A 24,834-nucleotide genomic window follows, 5' to 3' on the forward strand; every position below is an offset into this window, starting at 1 on the left:
GTTGCTCAGTGGCTCAATGCTTATTGGATTGTGTTCTCAATCCCACGGTTCCAGCGGGCCAAATGACTGGGATGTGGAGCTCTCACTCACTGCTAACTGGTCTATCGATCAGGCCTGATGGGATGTGCTGCAGAAGACTGTGCCGGGATTTGGCAGGTTCATACTGCGGACGGCAGCGATCCTGAAAACCGCCGCCTTCAGGAGGACTGTGGCAGCTGCTCGCTGCAGACGGCTTAGCAACGCATTTGTCCATTTAACATGATCTAACAGAAATGTTTTCAGTTGGTCTTCAGCAAACTGTGACTGAATGATGATTCATATCAAGTGGAAGAAAGCATTAAATTCTGATGTTTATCTGGCTCTAAATCTTAAGCCACGTCATGATGAAGAAATAAATGGATAAAGAGGCGGAGCGTGGGTGGCAAAAGAAGCCTGAACATGCCCCTCTCTGCCAGTACGAACCAGCTATGCTAACTGGCTAACCTCTGAGAGTTCATTAAATCATATCTTTAGCGACAACTTAGTGATTCTCATAACAGTTTACTTTGCCGTGAACGTTTAAAAGTGATAAGCCGCTTATTTTCTCAGTAATCGTCCATTAACGGGACATAATAGATCAGGCTACCGCAGCTCCTAAAAGTGCTAACAGCATTAGCATGCATTAAATAAGACAATAATTTCACTCATCGCCAATGTTGCAGCAGTGATGTCTTTGAGGTTTCACCGCACAGCAAGACAGACTATTCCAGGTGTTTGTAATAAAATGCTCCAAATGACACTCATGGCCTCCACAAGAGCTAACGGCTGTATTGTGCGGCCTCTAAGCTAAAAATGCAGAGGCTCACTGCTGTCACTCAAAGTGACCACGCCCCTAATTATGCATACGTTTATGCTTTAAAACAACTTCAAAAAGTTAAGACAAAAAAATTCACCCCCTGTACAGTTGTCATCAAGGAAGAAATTTTCTATAGAGACCAACCAAAACTGTTTTTGCTACCAGGCTGTAAACATCTTTATTTCTCTTCTGAAGTTGGACATTTTAACATGGACTTTAATGGGAACCTCCTCACCTTTAGAGCCAGCCTCAAGTGGCCAGTCCAGGAACTGTAACTTTTTCTTCTTCCAGGTGGGCTTCATCTGAGGCCACTGAAGCTCCACTCCCACACAGACAGATGTCCTTCATGATGCAACTCCAGGTGTACAAGAGAGAATCTAATGTACATGTCTTGATTCTGAAACTAGAATACCAGGCAGAAACGCTGAGCATGCAAACCCAGATCAGCAATTACAAGATCCTGACATCACCAATCAGGATCTAAGATCTTTATCTTTATCTCTAGATGATGATTCCAAAAGGCAGTGAGTGTTTCACTGACGCAGTGTCCAAGATTAAGGCCTGCCAAACCCAGATTTAGCCTCCCAGCTAAACAAAATCCCACCATTTAAGAGCCTGTGAGGAAGAGACTCCTGTGATGTAATGACAATGTTACAATCACTGACCACTAGGGTGTGCACAAACAACAACAGCATCAAAACTCCTGCTTGGCTGCTGAACATTAACAAAATAGTTTCTATCCAAGAAGCGCAGTCACTGGTTATACAAACGTCTCGAGGTACAGTTCAGCCAGGAGATCTGAGTGAGTTCTGGCTCTGGGTTTAAATGACGTGAGGAAGACCAACATACGTGGATGGCGTTGAGTTGATATCACGTGGAAAATTCTGGCTGTTCAAAATGAAGCCACCTGGAAGAAGAAAAAAGTTGAAGTTCCCTTGACTGGCCACTTGAGGATGGCTCCAGAAATGAGCACATTCCCAAAGAAGCCCATGTTAAAAACTCCAACTTTAGAGCAGAAATAAACATGTTTACAGTCTGGTACAAAAAAAAAAACTGGTTTGGTTTCCCCCTCCATGACAACTGTACTTGGAGTGAATTGTATTATAACTCATTAGTTGAAAAGGTTTTAATCCATGAAGTTTTGGATAATTAGGGGCATATTCTGTTTAACTGACAGGCACCGCATGTTCATGTGAGGTGAGCTCAGAGCTCCTATCGCTCAGGGGATGCTAGCTGTGTGTCTGTCCTTTATCAGCATTTTATTACCAATATCTGAAATAACATGGCTCACTGTGTGGTTAATTATCCTAATGGATCATGTCTGTGCTCCAGTATTTCCATCAAGTGAAATTTTTGTCTTATTTAATGTTGTATGCAAACAGAGTTAGCACTTTCAACAGCTGGCAGTAGCTTGATCCGTTGTGTCCAATCCACAGTTACTGAGGAAATATGCAGGTCACAATGTTTAATGACCACACAAAAGCCACACATTATGAAAACCATTACCAAAAAAATACGACTTCATAAACATCCAAAGCAAGGTTAGCCTGTTTGCTTATCAAAGATGGGGTGTGTTCGGGCTTCATCTATCATGCCCAGGTGAAGCTCCACCTCTCTTCAGAAATCCTATAAGTGACCTCACGCAGGGTTTATCCAGTATATATAAAATTCAGTTAACATGTGCAGCTTTTCTTCAGACAGCTGTCCAGCCGCCTCAGAATATCACGGTCTTACATCAGTTCACATATTTAGGTTGTACAACTGTTTAAATGTCTTGCATCCATGAAAACTACATCATTACACGGAAGAATCAAAGCCTTTCTCTTTAAATGTATTTATTTCCAATGCGCACACACACACACACACACACACACACACACACAATCAATGAAAAAAAAATCTTCAATTATTAACAAAATGCTTACACATATGAAACAGTGTGCTGTCTCGGGCATACAAAGATAAATATGAGATTTCAAAAGAAACGGGCACATCCGGCAGACAGGCTGTATCACCGTGTGTCCGAATCCACACATTTATGCAACAAATACCAATTAAGAACTCACCCTAACCAGGGATCCAGCCCCTTTGGCCATTCAACATTAGTTTTCCCTAAAATATAACTGCATCTGTGTAAGAAAAAGTGTGCAGCAGAATCCCCAGAAAACCCCAAAGTGATTTTACAACAGATTTCTAAAGAGGATGTGGTAAATATAACACAGACACAGTTTAGTGCAAAAAGGAATATAAAATTTACATCTACGAGGTCTATTAGATAATAAACCGACCCTTTTATTTTTTTTAACTATATGGATTTGAATGACGTGCGATTACACCAATCATGCTTGAACCCTCGTGCGCATGCGTGAGTTTTTTCACGCGTGTCGGTGACGTCATTTCCCTGTGGGCAGGCCTTGAGTGAGATGTGGTCCCACCCTCTCGGCTGAATTCCTTTGTTTCACACGATGCTCGAGACGGCGCGCGTTGCTTTATCAAAATTTTTTCTGGACCTGTGAGGAATATCCGAGTGGACACTATTGGAGAAATTAAGCTGGTTTTTGGTGAAAAGTTTAACGGCTGATGAGAGATTATGGGGTGTTTCTGTTGCTGTAAGGACTTCCCACGCAGTGGGACGTCGTGCAGCGTTTCCAGGCGCCGTCGTCGGCCTGTTTCGACCTGAAAACATCCTAATTTAAGGCTTAATTCACCCAGGACGTCGTGAGAGAACAGAGAAGATTCAGAAGAGGCCGCCATGAGGACTTTATGCGGACATTCCACTGTTTAAGGACATTTTTTAATGAAAGACGTGCGCGCAAATTCGCCGAGTCGTTTCCGTGATGACTCGGCAAATCTGTGTGCGCCGCGACAGGAAAAACACCTCTGTGTTGAAAACCATTTGTAAAATTCAGGCGGCTTGTGATGGCTTTCAACAAGTGAGTAACTGAGAAATTGTTTAACAGCTTGGGCATGTTCCAACTTGCCCGTTAAGGTTTCCAACGGAGGTGTTTTTTTCCTGTCGCGACCCCCCCTCCAGCCCGACATGCGATTCTGCCCGCATGTTCTTTCATTACAAAATGTCCGTTAACAATGGAATGTCCGAATAAACTCCCCATGCCGACTTCTTCTGAAAGTTCTCTGTTCTCTGACAACTTACTGGGTCAACAGAGCCTGAAATGTGGAAGTTTTCAACTTGAAACGGCGAGACGCTGCCGCCTCGAAGCGCAGATCGCCGTCAGGCGCCGTGGGCCGTCCTTACGGCGACACTACCAGATCAAAATCTCTCATCAGCCGTTAAAATTTTTTACCGAAAACCAGCTGAATTTATCGAATGGTGTCCACTCAGTTGTGCCTTACAGTTTTGAAAAAAATTTGATCAAACAAAGCAGCAGTCTCTGAGCCATTCCTAAACAATGAAAAAATCGACGAGAGGGTGGACGACTCCTCACTCAAAGACTGCCCACAGGCAAATGACGTAACCGACAGGCCTGAAAAAACTCTTGCATGCCCACGAGGGTTCAAGCATGTCTGATGATTCAAATCCATATGGTTTTTGAAAAAAATAAGGTCGGATACTTTTCTAATAGACCTCGTATGTTAATTAAAAACATTAAAGTTAACTTCTGCTCAGCAATAGTGACATCTGCTAGCTATAACCGGCATCACTGAGCTCACTCGTAACAGAAACAATGAACAAAAGCTTGGTTGTTAAAAAAAAATGTTCAACAATTATTCCTTGTGTGATTGAATCTCTTTGGCTCATGAATCAAAGCAATTAAAAAAATATCTTCATAAATAATCTGGCATTTGCACGGAGTCCCACAGCTTCAAGTAAGTGACACCTTCTTGATTCATTCCCATGTTTGGTTCCTCAGCGATGTCATTTACAGGCAGCTGGACAGATGTTCAGTTTGTCTTGTCCTCTCCTGCTAAGAAGTATGGGTTCTCGTGGCCTGGGACAAGGTAGGAGTAACGGGAGGGGTTCTTCCCTTTGAAGGTGTTCATTTGCTCTGGGTTGAGGTCGTACGATCCCGTCTGAAATGTCAGTGGAACATGTCAATGTCCTGCAGATGGAGGGGCTTTAAAGAAGGCCTAGCTTTAATATAATTTTTTTTCTGATAAAACATAATTAAAAACATGCATTTCCCACCTTTCATATGTCTTTCTGTCTTTGATAATTAATAAATCGATAAAATAAAAAACATATACTGAACGTATCTGATTGGTCAGAAATTTTATGACACATGCATATGGAGACCAAGCTCCCGCCTTAATGTGTCCATATTGACTTCTATGTGCAAATGAGAAAAAGTAGGAAAGGGTATTAGCAAAAACGGGGTTGTTTTACAGTACATGACTCCCAGCTACACTAAAGAGGAATACAGACGAAAGAATGTTAGCTATCATGGGCTACCGCTGAAAAATAAGGAAAGGCTCGGGCAGTGGCTAAGCACAATGGAACTAAAGGACCCACCTGCTAACAAACTGTCAAAAGTGTGTGGCGACCATTTTGAGCGGGACTGCTATGAAAGAGAATATCGAGTGGAGCTCATGAGTTCGAAACCAAAAAAACCTGTTGAAAGACACTGCAGTCCCAACGATATTTGAGTCCACTAAGTGTGTAAACGCGGGGCAAGGCACAGTCAAAGTGAGCCCTGGAAACAGGATCCCAGTCAAGAAGACCAAAGCCAGCTGTGGCCATGAGTGCAGAGACAACCAAGAACCGGAGCGTCATTACAGGAGGTGAGTTTCAAAAAAGGAGACTATTTATCAGTCTAGCTGAGGACATGATATAAATTCAAATATAAAGTCTTAATCTGACCTGTTAGTTTCAGTCGGATTCATCATTACAGCCTGATGAAAACTTAACCACCTAAAGTGTCTTGATTTTGGAAAACAACATCTGAAAATAGTTCCTTGTTGTGGCTGAAGAAATGTAGCATTTTAAAAAAAAAAAAAAGTCCCTCTGTTTTCAGCCTGAAAACAGAGAACGCCGGCATTTTGTTTCATTACAGGAAAATTAACATTTCAAAAGTTGGAAGAGTCACAGCGCCTCATTGATTCATGTCAGGGTTTAATCACAGCCATTAGTCTTGAGTCTAATGGCCATTAGCCATTAGACTCTTCCCGCGATGAAAATAAATCCCATGATCCACCAAGACTAAAATAAAATAAATTTAAAAAATGTTAAATTACTCTGTTTGGCATGCATGTGGAGGTGCAGGGTTAAGGGCTTCCTGTTGTACTGTAAACACATTTCCTCATACGCGAACATCACACTTCTGGTTTGAATGCAATGCCTCTAGTGGAGATTTATTTTTAGTGAATTTGTTTAGCGCACTAATTATTAATAGAAAATGCAAATTTGGAAAATAACTGTTAAAATGTGTTTTATTTAACACTTAGAATGACACTATTATACTAAAACAAACTATAAAGTTCCCTTTTATGTGTCTATCACACTATGACAGACTGAGGAAAAGTTTGTGTAATGTATATGACTTTTTTTATATCTGTGCCCATTTTTGTTCTGTACAAGGTTTTTCCTCATTCATTAAAGGGGTTCCTTATCACCTGATGTCCATCAGAAAGTTTTATGCATGCCTAAAACTTTGAGTGGACAAGAGAAAGAGAGCTTTCCCAATGGCTGCACATTTATTTACCATTTTGTCTTGTACTTGTTTGTTACCCTTACGATACTCATGTGTTGGGCTGGGCTTCTGATTGGCCAAAGCTCCAGCACAGGGTGTGAATTCGGCACCAGGGGAAAGAGGACATTTCCCGACACAGCAATACTTGTATTTCTGTACAAATCTAATATGTTTCTCATATATTTTACAAACGTTAGTGAGAAATAAGCACTTCTAAATCTAAAAATGCTGGTTTTTGCAATGACATAGTACCTCTGAAAATATCTACAGGACATCTTACAACTGCTTGTCATCGACATTTGTAGCAATATGTGCATTTTGGCAAGAAGGTGCTGCAGAGAAAGAAGGTTGTTTGTTGTCCTTGCTGATGCAGCCTCACTGAACACAGGCACAGTGGAGAAGATGGTTTCAATGCATGAACATAGCGAGGAAGTATGACGTCATAATCCCGAAGCTAGCTGGATTTTAGCCATTATATTCAGGCATCGGCGAATCCCACTTAAATCCGGCTCCCCAGTACGCATATATGGGAAAATCATTCTGCTGAATGTGGCTCTTTGTGTTGCCAGTGGAAACGTGACGCCATCTATCCATCAGAGCCTCAAATCGGGTGAAGAGATATTTGCCATCGGACAAATTATTTCAATCCGTTACTAATACATTTACTCAATCCGTCACAGTGTGACACCAGCTATACAGTCCCAAAACCAACATGGTCACATGCAAGCACACATGCACACACGTAAGTCACTGCAGGGAAAATTATTTGAGAAAACTCCCATGATTGTTTTCTTTGAATGGTCAGTCAATAGATCTCACATTAAAACGAAAACTTCCTGCACCAACCGGAGATCTATCAGAGTTTGTGAAGCTTCCCATCACCACAAACCCACCACCGTTATTCCTGCTCCTCTAAACCACCAGCAGGGAGCATCAAGTCAGCATCTAAAAGCAAAGCCGGGTCTTACCTTTCTCCATTCCTTGTATTTTGGGAGAAACCCCTAAAGCAACATAGCAGCAGTCAGGCTAAGCAGGAATATGGCAGGAGCTATGAGCTCATTTGTGTGTGTATATATATATATATATATATATATATATATATATATATATATATATATATATATATATATATATATATATATATATATATTTACCTCCACCAAGGAAACTCATGTTTCACCATCTATCTGTTTGTCTGTTATCAGGACAACTCAAAAAGCAATGAACAGATTTCAAAGAAATTTGGTGAGCAGATGAATAATATTCTGGAAAATAAATGACTTGGTTTTTGAGGATATCTGGAATATATTCTGGAACTGAGATCCAGAAGAATGTTTGGCACACAGCAACATTTAATTAAAAAAAGTTATGAGAGCATGCAGATGAAATATGGTGAGCAGCTGGATAAATGTCCTCAGGAACGTGCGGCCTTGAAGGAGGTATGCACCGAGTGAGTGCCTTCTACTTTGTTATTTTTTTATTTTTTGTTCTTTGTTTATTTGGTAGATTTGGGGAACCACACAAGGAGAAATGAAAACGAACATGTAATCTGCCACCGAATTACATGAGGATATAAAGTAGCTTTGTGTTAGGAAGTGCAATCTGGATGCAGGAAGGTCGGACCTGATTGGAGTTAGTGTTTTAGTAATTAGCCCAAAGAGGACCACCTGGACTGACTCACCGATCCGTTGGTTTGCCGCTGTTTGTCCACCAAAGAGGAAGTGCTGCCCCCTTCTCTCATCTCTATAGCATTTGGATTTTCCTCCCAGTTGGAGGTGGCACGAGGGATGGGGATGACGCCGGTACCTGACCACAGCTGATTGATATTTTCTACTGAATACGGGCTCGTGCTGAACTCCGGATTTTTCTCTGAGCACATGTTCCTGATGAAATGCAGCAGAATGTGGAATAGTTTCTTCAGGTCAACTAACACAAACAACTGTAAAAGTACTTGATATGACACCAGGAAAAACAAGTTGACCCCCACAGCACAAGTTGATCCACACTGATTAGGGATCAAAACCTAAGCTCAGTAAAATATTTTGGATGGACTTTGAGATTTGAATATTTTTTATTTTCAGTTGGATAAATGCAGTTTTTATGAGAAGATGAAGCGGGGAAGCAAGGTACTAATCTGTCCTGGGGGGGTCTGTTTCTCTGTCTCAAGAACAAGATAACTTACAAAAAAAATGAGCTGGATGGTTTTTCACTGAACTTGAGCAGATATTTGAGGTGATTAACTTTTGAAGAGGATGACACAAAGGTCAGGGTCAAGGGCAACAAAACATGGCGCAAAAAACTTAGTTTTTGCTTCATCTCTGCACTGTTGAACCGAACAGACCATTTTAATACAATAATTAAGTTAATGTAACTCAAACTTTGAAAAAGTTATAATCACTTATTTCCATTAATTAAACTAACTCATAAATGAATTGTTGTCATAACAACTCAGTTCCTTTAAGTGCATTTAAAGTTCTGGAGCATTTAAATGTTGGTGATGTATTTCCAGTGCATTCCATTCACTCATTTTAATTCAGTTTATGTAACGGAGGCCAGCAGATGTCACTGTGCAGATGTAGTTAGTAAACCTCACTCCCAACAGCTCAAAAGGATTCTCTGGTCACAAGACCAGAGCCCTGGGTTTTAGCCTTCCGGTTAGAGACTCTGACTTCCATGCCGGAGATCGTGAGTTCGCGTTCCGAGCGGAGCGAATGGGCGGAATCATAACAACACAATGAAGAGTCAACAAGTAAACCAAAGAATACATCAAAAAATCTAATCCAAAATGTAATGCAAATTTTTTTTAGGCAGAAATTTTTTTTGTCACTTTTTTATTGAAAAACATAAACTAGATTTACATAAGTTTAATTAACTATAAATTGTTAAGTTCCTAAAACTTTAACAATTAAATTTTTGAAAATTATTTTATTTAAGTTGGCAAACTCAAATGGTTTAAGGCAATCGGTTTCCTCAAATGGTTTGAGTTCAACTAATTCATTGAGTTTTACAGTGTGTAACCAACAGAGATAGAGATGATTTAAAGTTTATACTGATCATCAAAACATTTGTGATTAAATGGTATAGGTGGTGTCATGATGACATCACAAGGATATCATAAAAGTGATTCCTGCTTATTAGGGGATTTATTATATGGCTATTATATATGTAAAGACTCAAACTTACAGTATCACCCGAATATGCTGCTGACGGTGTTGAGCTCGTTCGCTTTCTTCAGCTCCATGAAGAACGTGCTAACAGATGGTCTGGCCGTTAGCAGGTAAACTTTCAAACTGTGTTTTTTCCGATGCTGTTTAGATATTTATGGAGTACATTCATCTCTGACTTGGTTTTTGTTATTCTGTTTTTAGCTTCCTGGTTTGTAATGAAAATACGCATTACAGACCGACTGTCATGGTAAACGGTCTGGATATGGGGAAAATATCCGACCACTAATCGGCCAATCAGACTGCCCGTAGTGGTGCAACCATATAATAATATATTATATTATAGCATTATGTTAAAGCAAATTCTTTTTACCTGCCACTCATTTTTTTTTGGATGTGTGATCAATACGGGCACCTTCTGTGACCCTCAGCTTGCACCATAATATGGGACATCAGGAATCTTTAATTAAATAATACTTCAGAGTTCATGCTTTGTACTTTCTCACCTGCAGCAGTATATTAATAAAGCCAGTACCAGGATGAGCAGAATGCCCCCTAATACACAGGAAATGACCACCACTGCCAACAAGGCCGCTATGAAGAAATACAGAAAGAGGCAACATGAAAAAAACACAAGGGCTGGAAACGCTGCAATGTCGATTTGCATCTGAAGCTGTGTTGATACTCACAATCATTGCAGTTGAAACCAGAATATCCAAATGAACACCTGAAAGATGAAGTGGCCATTAAACACACTGTGCAGTAATATTAAGTCATGTATTTAGTTATGCATTTTATATTTTCTAATACTGCAGACTGTCAGGTAATTCCACATGATGGCATCCTATTATGATGTCATAAATGGGGTCATGACATCTCAATCTCATGCTGCTGTGCTTGATTATTTTAGAGCCAGTGTTCCAAACCATCACAAGAATGTTGAGACAAAATTAATCAGGTAATATACTTGTGTATACTGAAACACCTTTTCTCACACAGATATGATGCGGTTTATGACATCATAATGGTTAAAGATCAAAGAGAACACACAGGAACATTTAGTATGTTGAAAAGGCTGCTGACAAGTTTCAGCTTTTGCCATTTTTTTCTGACCTTTTGTCAGGAGTAAGAGTGGTACATTTCACACCCTGATCTATTCATCTACAAGGGTTTTGAGCCTGTTTTAATTCAAAATTCTGCAGCTAGAGTACTGACAGGGACTAGAAGGAGAGAGCATATCTCACCCATATTGGCCTCTCTTCATTGGCTTCCTGTTAATTCTAGAATAGAATTTAAAATTCTTCTTCTTACTGATAAGGTTTTGAATAATCAGGTCCCATCTTATCTTAGGTGTTGGGAAAGTGTAGGTACACGGACCCACAACAGGGGGCGCAAATGAACGGACAATGGAGTAGGTCAAATAACAACACTTTACTGTTGTGAATGTGCACAACAAATACAACAGATTGCAACAATAGACAAGAGTCAATTCACAAAGGTGTCGTGTGGGCAGGCTCGAAGATAGGAGACGCCTGTCCAAAGCAGAACCGGAACCACACGATTTCCTCCGCCACCAGACCCCGGGAATACTGGAGCCGCCAAGTCCCGAACTCCCAGGTGGCCACTGCCTCCGCGTGTCGGACCTGGTACTGCTGGCGAGGAACAAAAAGCAATTAACTGAGGGTGCGTTTGCACCCAGGAATCAGTACAGCAGGAAAGCTACCTCCACCTCTCGTTGGAAAAGCAGTACACAATATAATGCACAAAGTCACAAAGGATACTGTCAAAACAGTCAGCTGAGGTACGTTACCTTCCAGGTAGAACGATATCTCGGCAAAGAGGTGGAGACGTCGTCCTGCTGATGTACCCCTGCTGATCAGGTGATTGGTAACAGCTGTTGCAGGTGATGTGTGACAGCTGTCACCCTGGCTGCTCCTGTGAGGCGGCTGCGCCCTCTGGTGCCTGGAGCCCGCACTCCAGACAGGGCGCCCTCTGGTGGTGGGCCAGCAGTACCTCCTCTTCTGGCGGCCCACACAACATTAGGGACCTCATAGTACCATATCACCCCAATAGAGCGCTTCGCTCTCAGACTGCAGGCTTACTTGTAGTTCCTAGGGTTTTTAAGAGTAGAATGGGAGGCAGAGCCTTCAGCTTTCAGGCTCCTCTCCTGTGGAACCAGCTCCCAATTCGGATCAGGGAGATAGACACCCTCTCTACTTTTAAGATTAGGCTTAAAACTTTCCTTTTTGCTAAAGCTTACAGTTAGGGCTGGATCAGGTGACCCTGAACCATCCCTTAGTTATGCTGCTATAGACTTAGACTGCTGGGGGGTTCCCATGATGCACTGAGTGTTTCTTTCTCTTTTTGCTCTGTATGCACCACTCTGCATTTAATCATTAGTTATTGATCTCTGCTCCCCTCCACAGCATGTCTTTTTCCTGGTTCTCTCCCTCAGCCCCAACCAGTCCCAGCAGAAGACTGCCCCTCCCTGAGCCTGGTTCTGCTGGAGGTTTCTTCCTGTTAAAAGGGAGTTTTTCCTTCCCACTGTCGCCAAGTGCTTGCTCACAGGGGGTCGTTTTGACCGTTGGGGTTTTTCCGTAATTATTGTATGGCTTCGCCTTACAATATAAAGCGCCTTGGGGCAACTGTTTGTTGTGATTTGGCGCTATATAAATAAAATTGATTTGATTTGATTTGACCCAGAAAAAGTTTTGCATTCAATGTTTCTCCAGAATGTGTGATGTTTTGACTCACTGGGTGCAATGTTGAGAAATGTTGGTTTCTCAGAATGCAAAAGCTGGCGAACCACACCCTACTCAAAACATCTCAGTCACCCCTCATACATTGTCTTGTCTGGGTTAAACACCCTCAGTCCCTTAAAGCTTTGGCCAAATGTAGCGTATGTGGGTATTACTTGTAAAGGACTGTCTACTCACAGAGAAAAACTGCAGATGTAGTATTCAAACTATATTAATCTCCTTTAGAGACACTTTTCAAACCTGAATTGTGACTGATCCCTTCAACAATAGATCAGTAGAACCACAGGAGGGAGCCAGTAACTTCACAACCTCCATCCATGCTGCACCCTTATTTACAAACCCACACTAGGAAGTACCTGACAGACACACAAAGGTGTATGTATGAAATAAGATAATGAGTGTACTCACTGTTGGCAGGTGTCACCCACTGCCATCTGACCACTAGGACATGCTGCAAACACAAGTCGAAACATTGACCGATGCGTCAAAAGTCTGCACAATTAGAGTAAAACAAGAACATGTACTGTTCCACACTCAGGCTTTAAGCTTGGCTGCACGTGCAGAAAAATATGAGAACAATGAGACTCTGGTGAATGCTATCCATTAGCGAGCACATAAACATCATTATGACTTTATGGGAAAGAAACTGTATGCAGTCTGCAGCTAACAGCCTTTCCCTTTATTAGTCCTTCTTGTGGCTTTTCTCCTTCGTCTAAGTCTCCACAGAGCTGTGATTCCTCCACGGTGCCAGGGAAACAACCCCATTAAAAAGAAATGAATTAGAGAGATAAATGAAGCAAAGGTCAAAGGTTAGCATGGTGAAAAACGATGAAAGCACTTGACCTTGTCTCTGTGTTTTGCTCCCTGTTGTTTCTCTGATGCACTCTTGTATAAAAGTACTTCAGTCAATAAGGAGGTTTTGTTTATGGTTCTGTTCACTGTAAATCAACTCGAAATATTCCACTGTATCTTTGCTCTCAGACTTTGTGAGTCATTGTCTGGTTATAAACTTCTTATTCAGCTTTTCATCTATATATAAAGCCTTAACGTCAGCGCTACTATGAAAGAATAACTGCCTGAAGGGAAGGAAAGCCAACCACAGGTGCTCCATGGATTATCCTCACCCACGCAAGCAGGAATCCTGCTTGCTGTATGTGTGCCCGTCGTCATGTGTGTCACATAACGTTACGGGCATTTACTGTAAATAGCACAGTTTTAGACTACTACTACTTTTTTCATTAACATCATTTATTTGGATAAATAAATGATGGACCGAGACGTCGCCCGCTTTTGGCGGAGCCGGGGTCCCACCCTGGAGCCAGGCCTGGGGTTGGGGCTCGCACGCGAGCCCCAAGTAGTCGGGCCTTAGCCCATGGGGCCCGGCCGGGCTCAGCCCGAAACAGCAACGTGGGCCCGCCCTCCTGTGGGTTCACCACCTGCAGAGGGGGCCATGGGGGTTGGGCTCAGAGAGGATTGGGTGGCGGTCGAGGGCGGGTGGCCCGGCGACCCGGTCCATGCTCACAGCCCCTGGCTGTTGGGACGTGGAATGTCACCTCGCTGGGGGGGGAGGAGCCTGAGCTTGTGCAGGAGGTTGAGAGATACCGACTAGAGATAGTTGGGCTCACCTCCACGCACAGCTTGGGCTGTGGTACCCAACTCCTGGAGAGGGGCTGGACGCTTCATTTTTCTGGCGTTGCCCACGGGGAGAGGCGGAGAGCTGGGGTCGCATTGCTTATTGCTCCCCAGCTCAGTCGCCATGTGTTGGAGTTCACGCCAGTGAACGAGAGGGTCGCGTCCCTATGCCTTCGGGTCGGGGACAGGTCTCTCACCGTTGTCTCGGCCTACGGGCCGAGCAGCAGTGCAGAGTACCCGACCTTCCTGGAGTCCCTGGGAGGGGTACTAGATAGCGCTCCGACTGGGGACTCCATTGTTCTCCTGGGGGATTTCAACACCCACGTGGGCGGTGACAGTGAGACCTGGAGGGGGGTGATCGGGAAGCACGGCCTCCCCGATCTGAACCCGAGTGGTGTTCAGTTGTTGGACTTCTGTGCTAGTCACAGTTTGTCCATCACGAACACCATGTTCGAGCACAAGGGTGTCCATAAGTGCATGTGGCACCAGGACGCCCTGAGCCGGAGGTCGATGATCGACTTTGTAGTCGTATCATCTGACCTTCGGCCATGTGTATCGGACACTCGAGTGAAGAGAGAGGCAGAGCTGTCGACCGATCACCACCTGGTGGTGAGTTGGATCAGCTAGGAGGGGAGGAAGCCGGTCAGACCTGGCAGGCCCAAACGTATCATGAGGGTCTGCTGGGAACGACTGGCGGAACCCTCTGTCAGCGAGGTCTTCAACTCCCACCTCCGGGAGAGCTTCTCCCAGATCCCAGGGGAGGTTGGAGTTATGGAGTCCGAGTGGACCATGTTCTCCACCTCCATTGTCAATGCGGCCGCTCGTAGCTGTGGTCACAAGGTCTCTGGTGCCTGTCGCGGCGGCAATCACCGAACCCTGTGGTGGACACCGGAAGTAAGGGATGCCGTCAAGCTGAAGAAGGAGTCCTACTTATCTTTGTTGGTAGGTGGGACACCAGAGGCAGCTGACAAGTACCGGCAGGCCAAGCGTGTTGCAGCCCGTGCGGTCGCAGAGGCGAAAACTCGGGTCTGGAAGGAGTTTGGGGAGGCTATGGAGGAGGACTATCGGTCGGCCTCGAAGAGATTCTGGCAAACCATCCGACACCTCAGGAGGTGGAAACAGCTCTCCACCAGCACTGTTTACGGTGCGGGTGGGGAGCTGTTGACCCTGACTGGGGATGTTGTCGGGCGGTGGAAGGAGTACTTGGAGGATCTCCTCAATCCCATCGTCACGTCTTCCGAAGAGGAAGCAGAGACTGGGGACTCAGAGGCGGACTCATCCATTACCCAGGCCGAAGTCACCGAGGTAGTTATAAAGCTCGGTCACTCGGGAGGAGCTCGGAGTCAAGCTGCTGCTCCTCCACGTCGAAAGGAGTCAGTTGAGGTGGCTCGGGCATCTTTTCTGGATGCCCCCTGGATGCCTCACTGGAGAGGTGTTCCGGGCACGTCCCATTGGGAGGAGGCCCCGGGGAAGACCCAGGACACGCTGGAGGGACTACATCTCTCGGCTGGCTTGGGAACACCTTGGGGTTCCCCCGGAGGAGCTGGGGGAGGTGTGTGTGGATCGGGAGGTCTGGGCGGCTTTGCTTGAGCTGCTGCCCCCGCGACCCGACTCTGGATAAAGCAGAAGAAAATGGATGGATGTATGTTAATGAGTCTGTTAGTCAAGCTCCTATCCAGGGCCATTATAAGGACTAGGGTCCTTATAGCCGTGTAACATATCACAAAACATCAATAAAAACGGAAGGCTTTTGGCCAAGCCCATGAATGAAAACAAAGTGTTAATGTTTTAACAATATTTTAAAAATAAAATAGAACGCCATCTTGCTACTAGGGACTGAAGTGCCAGACACAACCCGCAGTTTCGCACCTCATCTGACTGCATTGCTCCAGCCTGGCCATGCAGAGTCCTCCCAAGCAGGCACACCACTCGGAAAAAGTTTGTAAAATCCTTTTTTCCAGTGCTTAGGGGGCTCCCTGCCCATGGTTTGCTCACTGGGCTCAACACAGCAGCGCACACGCAGCATCCTCAATTCCTGATATTTCAGAGTGACTGATCACAAACAATATTATATTACTATATACTATAGTAATATAATACTATAAACTATATACTACACAATATTACTTCCATGGTTGGACCTCAAAGTGCATTGAGACTGCACCAGGCTGCCTCAAGTAGAGTGTAAAGCAGTACAAGCTGTCTGTTTTTAGCAAGTTTCATTCACATAAATGCGCCACTGCTTTTTTTTTCTGTATTTTACACAATTATCTAAGATTTGAAATGAATTTGGGACTCATGCGTGCCAAACCATGGGGGGGGGGGGGGGGAATACAGTCCGTACAGATCACAGATGGTCCATTGCACCACTCACAGGCAATCAAGCTACTGTGGTTGTTACCCAAATAATTATTAAATACAATAATTATGTGACCTGAATCCAACTTAAAACCCCAACATTTTCTTACTGGTGACTTTAAAGAGGCAGGCTCATCCATTACCCAGGCCAAAGTCACCGAGGTGGTTAGAAAGCTCCTCGGTGGCAAGGCTCCTGGGGTGGATGAAATCCGTCCTGAGTACCTTAAGTCTCTGGATGTTGTGGGACTGTCTTGGCTGACACGCCTCTGCAACATCGCGTGGCGATCGGGGACAGTGCCTCTGGATTGGCAGACCAGGGTGGTGGTCCTTCTGTTTAAGAAGGGGGACTGGAGGGTGTGTTCCAACTATAGGAGGATCACACTCCTCAGCCTCCCCGGTAAGGTCTATTCCAGAGTACTGGAGAGGAGAATTTGACCGATGGTCGAACCTCAGATTCAGGAGGAGCAGTGTGGTTGTTGTCCTGGTTGCGGCACACTGGACCAGCTCTACACGCTCCATCGGGTGCTCGAGGGTTCATGGGAGTTCGCCCAACCAGTCCACATGTGTTTTGTGGATCTGGAGAAGGCGTACAACCGTGTCCCTCGGGGCACCCTGTGGGGGGTGCTCTGGGAGTACGGGGTCCGGGGTCCTTTGCTAAGGGCTATCCGGTCCCTGTACGATCGCAGCAGGAGCTTGGTTCGCAGTGCCGGTAGTAAGTCAAACCTGTTTCCAGTGCACGTTGGCCTCCGCCAGGCTGCCCTTTGTCACCGGTTCTGTTCATTATTTTTATGTAAAGAATTTCTAGGCGCAGCCAGGGTGTAGAGGGGGTCTGGTTTGGGAACCACAGAATGTCATCTCTGCTGTTTGCGGACGATGTGGTTCTGTTGGCTTCGTCAAATCAGGACCTTCAGTGCACAGTGAGGCAGTTTGCAGCCGAGTGTGAAGCATCTGGGATGAAAATCAGCACCTCCAAATCCGAGACCATGGTAATCGACCGGAAAAAGGTCTTCAGGTCAGTGGAGTGTCCTTGCCTCAAGTGGAGGAGTTAAGTATCTTGGGGTCTTGTTCACGAGTGAGGGATGGATGGAGTGTGAGATCGATAGACGGATCGGTGCAGCATCTGCAGTGCTGCGGTCGCTGTATCAGACCGTCGTGGTGAAGAGAGAGCTGAGTAGGGGGGCATAGCTCTCGATTTACTGATCGATCTACGTTCCGATCCTCACCTATGGTCATGAGATTTGGCTCATGACCGAAAGAACGAGATCGCGAGTACAAGCGGCCGCGATGAGTTTCCTCCGCAGGGTGGCTGGGCGCTCCCTTAGAGATAGGGTGAGGAGCTCGGTCACTCGAGAGGAGCTCGGAGTCGAGCTGCTGCTCCTCCACGTTGAAAGGAGTCATTTGAGGTGGCTCAGGCATCTTTTCCGGATGCCCCCTGGACGCCTCTCTGGAGAGGTGTTCCGGGCACGTCCCATTGGGAGGAGGCCCCGGGGAAGACCCAGGACACGCTGGAGGGACTACATCTCTCGGCTGGCTTGGGAACGCCTTGGGGTTCCCCCGGAGGAGCTGGGGGAGGTGTGTGTTGATCGGGAGGTCTGGGCGGCTTTGCTTGAGCTGCTGCCCCCGCGACCCGACTCTGGATAAAGCGGAAGAAAATGGATGGATGGATGGACTTTAAAGTGTGTATCACAAGTAAATAAAATGTCAAATGAACTGACTACTATAGATAAAGAAAGATTTATGAAAATATTGATTTATTTTATTTTATTTTTGGTGCTAATATGCCCAGAGAAATAAAGTCATAAACATGGGAAAATTAGCTTGATTACACCTGCCTCTGATAAACACTCAGAAACCTCAAGCTGTGAGGAATATGAATTTTGGTGACATCATCTCAGGTCCCACCCCTAAAATGAATGGGGGGGGGAACCTCTTTTTTGACATGTGAAATCAGTGTTTTGTGTGCACTTTGATGATGAATACGTCAAAATGGGTAAAATCTGTGTTGCTTATTAGGTGGACAGATTTTCCAAAGCTAATATTTTGGGGAGAAAAGTGAGAGGGCTTTGTTTTGTGTTTTGTTTTGTTTTTGTTTTTAATAGTGCAAATTGTGCACTATAAAAGTCCAGCACAGCATGAGAATGCTCTTCAAAACATGATGGATCTAAGCACAGATTTTAACCATTCCTTTTGTGTGGCCACGACAAAATTCTTAAAGCGGTTCCTCTCCCAAAAGCGTGGAACTTACCATGTTTATGGTTTGCTTCACGCCATGCTAAGCTAAGCTGCTACGTGCAGCGACGCCGGCCAGTCTCACTGAGAAAGCCGCTTCTGTGATTGCAAACTCGGACAGAAAGGTGACGATGAGTGACCGCTTTTAACAGGACAGCCGTGACGTGGACCAGCGTCAGGGTTTGTGTTATTGGCCAAGATGAGCTAAACCAATGGCTAAGCTAAGCGCTCTGGAGAATGTGGCTGATGGAGGGACGCTGTTGTTCTGTTGACTGAAGACAGCTGGCTCTGTGTGTGAACACAGCAGGAGTGTAATCATTATTTTTCAGTCTTATTAAGACATCCAATGTTGTTTTGTTTAGTTTTTCTGAGTACACCGCGGATTACAAAGCGGCGGAGATGGACATTTGTTGTTCGCAAAATATGAGAATTGGATTCAAAAGCCATATTAAAGCCATATTACATCTGGAGACAAAAAAAAACAACCCAGATTGAATGTGTATCCTGGAATAAGTCATGAAATGGACACAGGTGGACTGATCTTCAGGCAGGTAATAGTCACCACTTTAGTTTACGTTACTTTTATAGCTCTGAATCTGTATGGATTTTTCAGACTCTTTATAGCTAATTTTATTTTTATCAGCTACACCAAACTCCCATAAGTTGAAGAGTTGGAAGTAATGATTCATAATCTGGTGTGTAATTTTTTAAAAGATAGTGTTGATTGGAGTGAGATCTGCCCTTTAAGATAAACTGATCTGCTTTAGGGTACAATTCTATAAAACTACAGTTACGTAATATGACAGCAGCCATTTTCCACAATGGCTTCCATCACCTCAAAGGTCAACAGTGGCAGGACGGCTTCTGATTGGCCATCACTGGGTAGTTACACGCTTATATTTACCAAATTTGAATATGAAACAAACTGTTTGTGATGATTAGACAAATATTTAATCTAATCCCAGTAAATAGTTGGGATTAACTAGAACTTAACTAAAATTTGGTTTGACAATACACAATTCAAATGAGGCATAGTATCAATATTTCGGCAATATAGCTATAGAAAACTACTGCCATCTCAAACCACTTTTTGCGTACCATTTTTTTAATACTTAAATGGTCCTTCAGGGTAATTTTACATTTCTAAAACAACACAGAACCCAAAAACAAATGCACCATAAAAATAATACATAAAGTACAACTAATTACCTTTGCAGCTGAAATTGGAGTAAACGGTGGCGATGTAGCCATCTTGACATTTACAAGTGATTTGACCATTTTTATGACTACATGTTGTAGAGGAGAGGTCACAATGTCGAGGGGTCTGCTCACACAGATCTGTGTCTAAGAAAGAGAATACACAGAACTGATTATAACAGACATTCACTTGGCCTGCCCATACAACAGCGGGTGTAGCTAGAAAAATCAAAGTACTCAGCCTGTTATTTGGATATCATATGACCGTTACATACCTGTAAATGTCGCCTGAGCTAACAAACTGTTTCCACTCGAACTGGCTATAGCTGCATTAATGGCCTCATTGACAGCTTGTTTAGTGGTGTTGGTGTTCTCAAAGATGTTATTCACATTTGCTTGTACGCTGCCTGGTCTAGAATGTTAGAGAGCAACACCAGAAGAGCTAATAAACAATTAGTAACATGAGACAATGGTATCTGTGTGCAGGAAAAGGGGGAGACACTTACAGCAGCTGCACAACATCAGATCTTACATAGCCCTGTTGGTTCTTCAGGGCATTGAAGAGCTGCAAAATAAGAGTACATATGATTTATTTGCTGAGAGAGACGCACGTATTAGAACTGAGCAGCATGCTTGGTGGATGCTACACCTACCGCTGCTGAGATATTAGCTGCCGTTTCCTGGAATATCTGTGAAGACCTGTCGCTCATTTCACTCTGAAAGGTCAAGGTGGTGAGATGAAGCTGGCCTGGGAACACTTGGGCTGTTAGAACAGAAAACAAATCAAACACTCTCAGAGATGAATCCTCATAGGTGGATGCTGCCACGCAGAAATGTACTCACCCTCAACGCAACGGTCGTTCTGCAGGAAGCTGCCAGACAGACACTGGCAGGTGTTGTTTAAACAGATGCTTTCAAGTGGACATGGAGAAGCGGGACACACTGGGGACAAACAGACCACATATGAATATAATGACCATCTGATGTTCCAATCTGGTTTTTCACTAGAATAAATCTCTTTTCAGAAGGTCTACATGAGGAAAACAGTTCTCCAACCCCTGGCCAACACATGGCCTCTTTGGACATGTGAGTAATCGCCACTCTGAAGTACAGTGGAAATCCACAAAGGACATTTTCCCCTCAGCATCACATAATTACCTAATAGCATCATGTAGCAGACAAAAGCAGCCTGCTAGCTTGCATGAATATATATATAGCAACATTACAGAAAATGAGTCAACAACTATACTAGTCACCTGCTTTTATAAAGCATGGTATCAATAATACATCAGAACAAATGAAAAACATAGTTTTTAGTTAATCCTGAATATCCTCTCTCAGTGGAACAGGAGTCATCAGGAGATGACATGTCCCCCCCCGGTAGCAACAAATCAGTAATACAAAGTGTCGGGGATCACCAAAGTACACGCTCATGCTAAATATTAATGAAATTGGTCAACTGGTTCTTGAGATATTGCGCTAACAAGGGTAGCAATGACAATATCTTGAATATCTCGCTGTGACCTTGAAGTTGACCCCAAAGTCACTGTAACTGACTGATGTTGGGGGAATCACCTAAGTACATCTTTATGGTAAATATGAATGAAACTGGTCAACTGGTTCTTGAGATATCGCGCTAACAAGTGAAAATGGATGGACAGTCAGATGGATAGACGGACGAACAGTCCAACTATCTCCCCCCTGAAAATGTCAGACCAGATTTAAGCTAAACCTAGATTTATAAATAAGAGCAACACCGCCGCCTTGCTTCGCATGATGAGGGAAGTGACTAAATGTGTATGCTGGTGGGCAGGCCTCATTTAAGGGGAGGACAGCTGTAGGTTTAAGCCAGGTTTCACATAACCCAATCATATCTAAGTGATCCATAATTAGATCATTAATCAACAATGATTTCTGAGGATAGTGAGCTTATGTTAATGAGACCCAGACTAAGGACCTCAGTGGGGTTTACAATTGGACTGTTTGGATTTAGGGGTGGTTCCAGAGTAGCATATATAAGATGCATGGAAGTAGGGTTAGGTTTGAGACATTCCACGTGAGTTGTAGGTAGCAGACACAAAATCTTTGATATTGCTGGAACAGCCAACGGGCCATCCTCAATTTCAATATCATCCATCATCATCCATGGGTATTAAGTTTGCAAAGCATATCCCTCTATGATTTTTATGGATACGTCTTCGGAAGTAGACCACAGTCTCAACTTGTTGAATTTCCCTCAAGGCAGATAAATTGTACTATCACCAAAGTGGATTCTGCACTAATTGTTGTGAACGTGTCGTGACACGGACCCACAACAGGGGGCGTTAATGAACGGACAATGGATAAGCCAAAAAGTAACAATTTAATGTTGTGAATCACACAATGATGTACAGACAATAACAATACAGTGACTGTCAATCATACACCAGGTGACGTGTGGGCAGGCTCGACGATAGAAGACGCCTGGCGAGAGAAAAGCCGGATCCACACAGCTTCCACCGCCAACGGAGCTGAAGAACACCGGAGCCGCCAAGCCCTGCGCCCCAGGTGGCCGCTGTCTTCAGCAGTCAGACCCGGTACTGCTGGCAGAGAACAGAGACAGTCCAGATGAGTGTGAGGTCGCACACTCAGTAATCCCACAGTCTGTATTCAGTAAAGGAGGGAGAACCTCCACCTCCAATCACACACTCGCGCAGCTCCTGTCTAACCACTTATCTGGTTGGAGTGTGAAGCGAAGCCGTCGCTGATCACACCAAACGCCAATCCCACAGATAAGGCAATCACCACAGGAAAACGGCTGCAACAGAAGTTCAGACTATTACACAAGGTTTTTGTTCAGCAGAGAAAATTACCTGATAGGTAGTTGATTTCTCGTCGAGGAGGTGGAGTCGCAGTCCGGCCTTTATGGAGATGGTGATGAGTTGGCTGAGTGACAGCTGGTGCTGATGAAGAGTGACAGCTGTCACTCCCAGTGGCTCTGGCGCCCTCTCGTGCTTGAAGCCTGCACTCCAAGCAGGGCACCATCTGGTGGTGGTGGGCCAGCAGTACCTCCTCTTCAGCGGCCCACACAACAGGACCCCCCCCTCAACGGGCGCCTCCAACAGGCTTGTCCGGGTGCCACCGGCAGAAGTCGGCCAGGAGGGCCGGGTCCAGGATGAAGCTCCTCTTCACCCAGGAGCGTTCTTCGGGTCCATACCCCTCCCAGTCCACCAGATACTGGAACCCCCGGCCCTTTCAACGGACATCCAGGAGCCTGCGCACGGTCCAGGCAGGCTCTCCATCGATGATCCGGGCAGGAGGCGGCGCCGGTCCGGGGGTGCAGAGAGTCGACGTGTGGTAGGGTTTGATCCTTGAGGTATGGAACACTGGACGAATCCGCAGTGAAGCTGAAGCTACCAGCTTCACTGCGGCCGGACTGAGGACTTTGGTTATGGCAAAAGGTCCTATGTACCTGTCCTTGAGCTTCTGGGATTCCACCTGCAGGGGGATGTCCTTTGTGGATAGCCAAACCTCCTGCCCGGGCTGGTATGCAGGGGCCGGGGAACGCCGGCGGTCTGCATGGGCCTTAGCCCTCGTCCGGGCTCTGAGCAGGGCAGAGCGGGCGGTACGCCACACCCGACGGCACTTCCTTAGATGGGCCTGGACCGAGGGCACCCCGACCTCTCCCTCCACCAGTGAAAACAATGGGGGCTGGTACCCCAAACACACCTCAAACGGGGAGAGGCCGGTGGCAGATGAAACTTGGCTATTATGAGCGTACTCGATCCAGGCCAGATGGTCACTCCAGGCCGTCGGGTGCGTGGAGGTCACGCAGCGGAGGGCCTGCTCCAGTTCCTGGTTCGTCCGCTCTGCCTGCCCGTTCGTCTGGGGGTGGTACCCAGACGAGAGACTGACGGTGGCCCCCAGTTCCCTGCAGAAACTCCTCCAGACCTGGGAGGAGAACTGAGGACCACGATCCGAGACAATGTCTGATGGAATCCCATGCAGACGCACGACGTGGTGGACCAGGAGGTCTGCAGTCTCCTGGCCCGTCGGGAGCTTCGGGAGGGCCACGAAGTGGGCCGCCTTGGAGAACCGGTCCACTATCGTTAAGATGGTGGTGTTGTCCTGGGACTGCAGGAGGCCCGTGACAAAGTCCAGGCCGATATGAGACCAGGGGCGACGAGGCACAGGCAGAGGCTGGAGGAGGCCTTGGGCCTTGTGATGGTCGGCTTTGCCCCTGGCACAGGTGGTGCAGGCCTGGACATACTCCCGGACATCGGCTTCCATAGACGCCCACCAGAAGCGCTGCTGGACCACTGCCACGGTCCTTCGCACCCCTGGGTGACAGGAGAGCTTGGAACCGTGACAGAAGTCAAGGACCGCAGCCCTGGCCTCTGGTGGGACGTACAGTTTGTTCTTCGGACCTGTCCCCAGGTCCGGGCTCCCTGTCAGGGCCTCCCGGACGGTCTTCTCCACGTCCCAGGTAAGGGCGGCCACGACAGTGGACTCTGGGATGATGGTTTCAGGGGGGTCTGACAGCTTGGTCTTGACCTCCTCTTCGTGCACCCGGGACAGGGCGTCAGATCGTTGGTTCTTTGTCCCGGGGCGGTAGGTGATCCGGAAGTCAAAATGCCCGAAGAACAGCGACCAGCGGGCTTGCCTGGGGTTCAGACGCTTCGCGGTCCGGATGTACTCCAGGTTCCGATGGTCCGTGAAAACTGTAAATGGTACCGATGCTCCCTCCAACAGGTGTCTCCACTCCTCAAGAGCCTCCTTCACCGCAAGAAGTTCCCGATTGCCGACGTCATAGTTCCGTTCAGCTGGGGTCAACCTGCGGGAAAAGTAGGCACAAGGATGGAGAACCTTGTCGGACTCCCCGCTCTGGGACAGCACGGCTCCTATCCCTGAGTCAGAGGCATCCACTTCAACAACAAACTGGCGCTTGGGATCGGGCTGCACCAGAACCGGTGCAGTCGAGAACCGGCGTTTCAACTCCCTAAACGCGGCTTCGCACCGATCCGACCAGGTGA

At 45.7% G+C, this 24,834-nt stretch overlaps 1 protein-coding gene across 1 annotated transcript in view; it reads right to left on the reverse strand.

The window, feature by feature from the left end:
* Positions 1-4,452: 4,452 nt before the first annotated feature.
* si:ch211-198m17.1 (mucin-2) overlaps positions 4,453-24,834 on the reverse strand; it is a 56,861-nt gene continuing 36,479 nt past the window's right edge. Inside the window, exons 5-15 of the mRNA XM_034190823.1 lie at positions 20,666-20,764; positions 20,476-20,585; positions 20,329-20,387; positions 20,098-20,234; positions 19,835-19,969; positions 12,815-12,857; positions 10,337-10,374; positions 10,154-10,241; positions 8,165-8,366; positions 7,452-7,484; positions 4,453-4,867 (exon numbers count right to left, since the gene is read on the reverse strand). Coding sequence (XP_034046714.1) covers positions 4,739-4,867; positions 7,452-7,484; positions 8,165-8,366; positions 10,154-10,241; positions 10,337-10,374; positions 12,815-12,857; positions 19,835-19,969; positions 20,098-20,234; positions 20,329-20,387; positions 20,476-20,585; positions 20,666-20,764 — 1,073 coding nt within the window. The 3' untranslated portion in view covers positions 4,453-4,738. The remainder of the gene's footprint in view (positions 4,868-7,451; positions 7,485-8,164; positions 8,367-10,153; positions 10,242-10,336; positions 10,375-12,814; positions 12,858-19,834; positions 19,970-20,097; positions 20,235-20,328; positions 20,388-20,475; positions 20,586-20,665; positions 20,765-24,834) is intronic.

This window comes from Thalassophryne amazonica, chromosome 16 (assembly GCF_902500255.1).
Source record: "Thalassophryne amazonica chromosome 16, fThaAma1.1, whole genome shotgun sequence".
NCBI classification, from domain to species: domain Eukaryota; kingdom Metazoa; phylum Chordata; class Actinopteri; order Batrachoidiformes; family Batrachoididae; genus Thalassophryne; species Thalassophryne amazonica.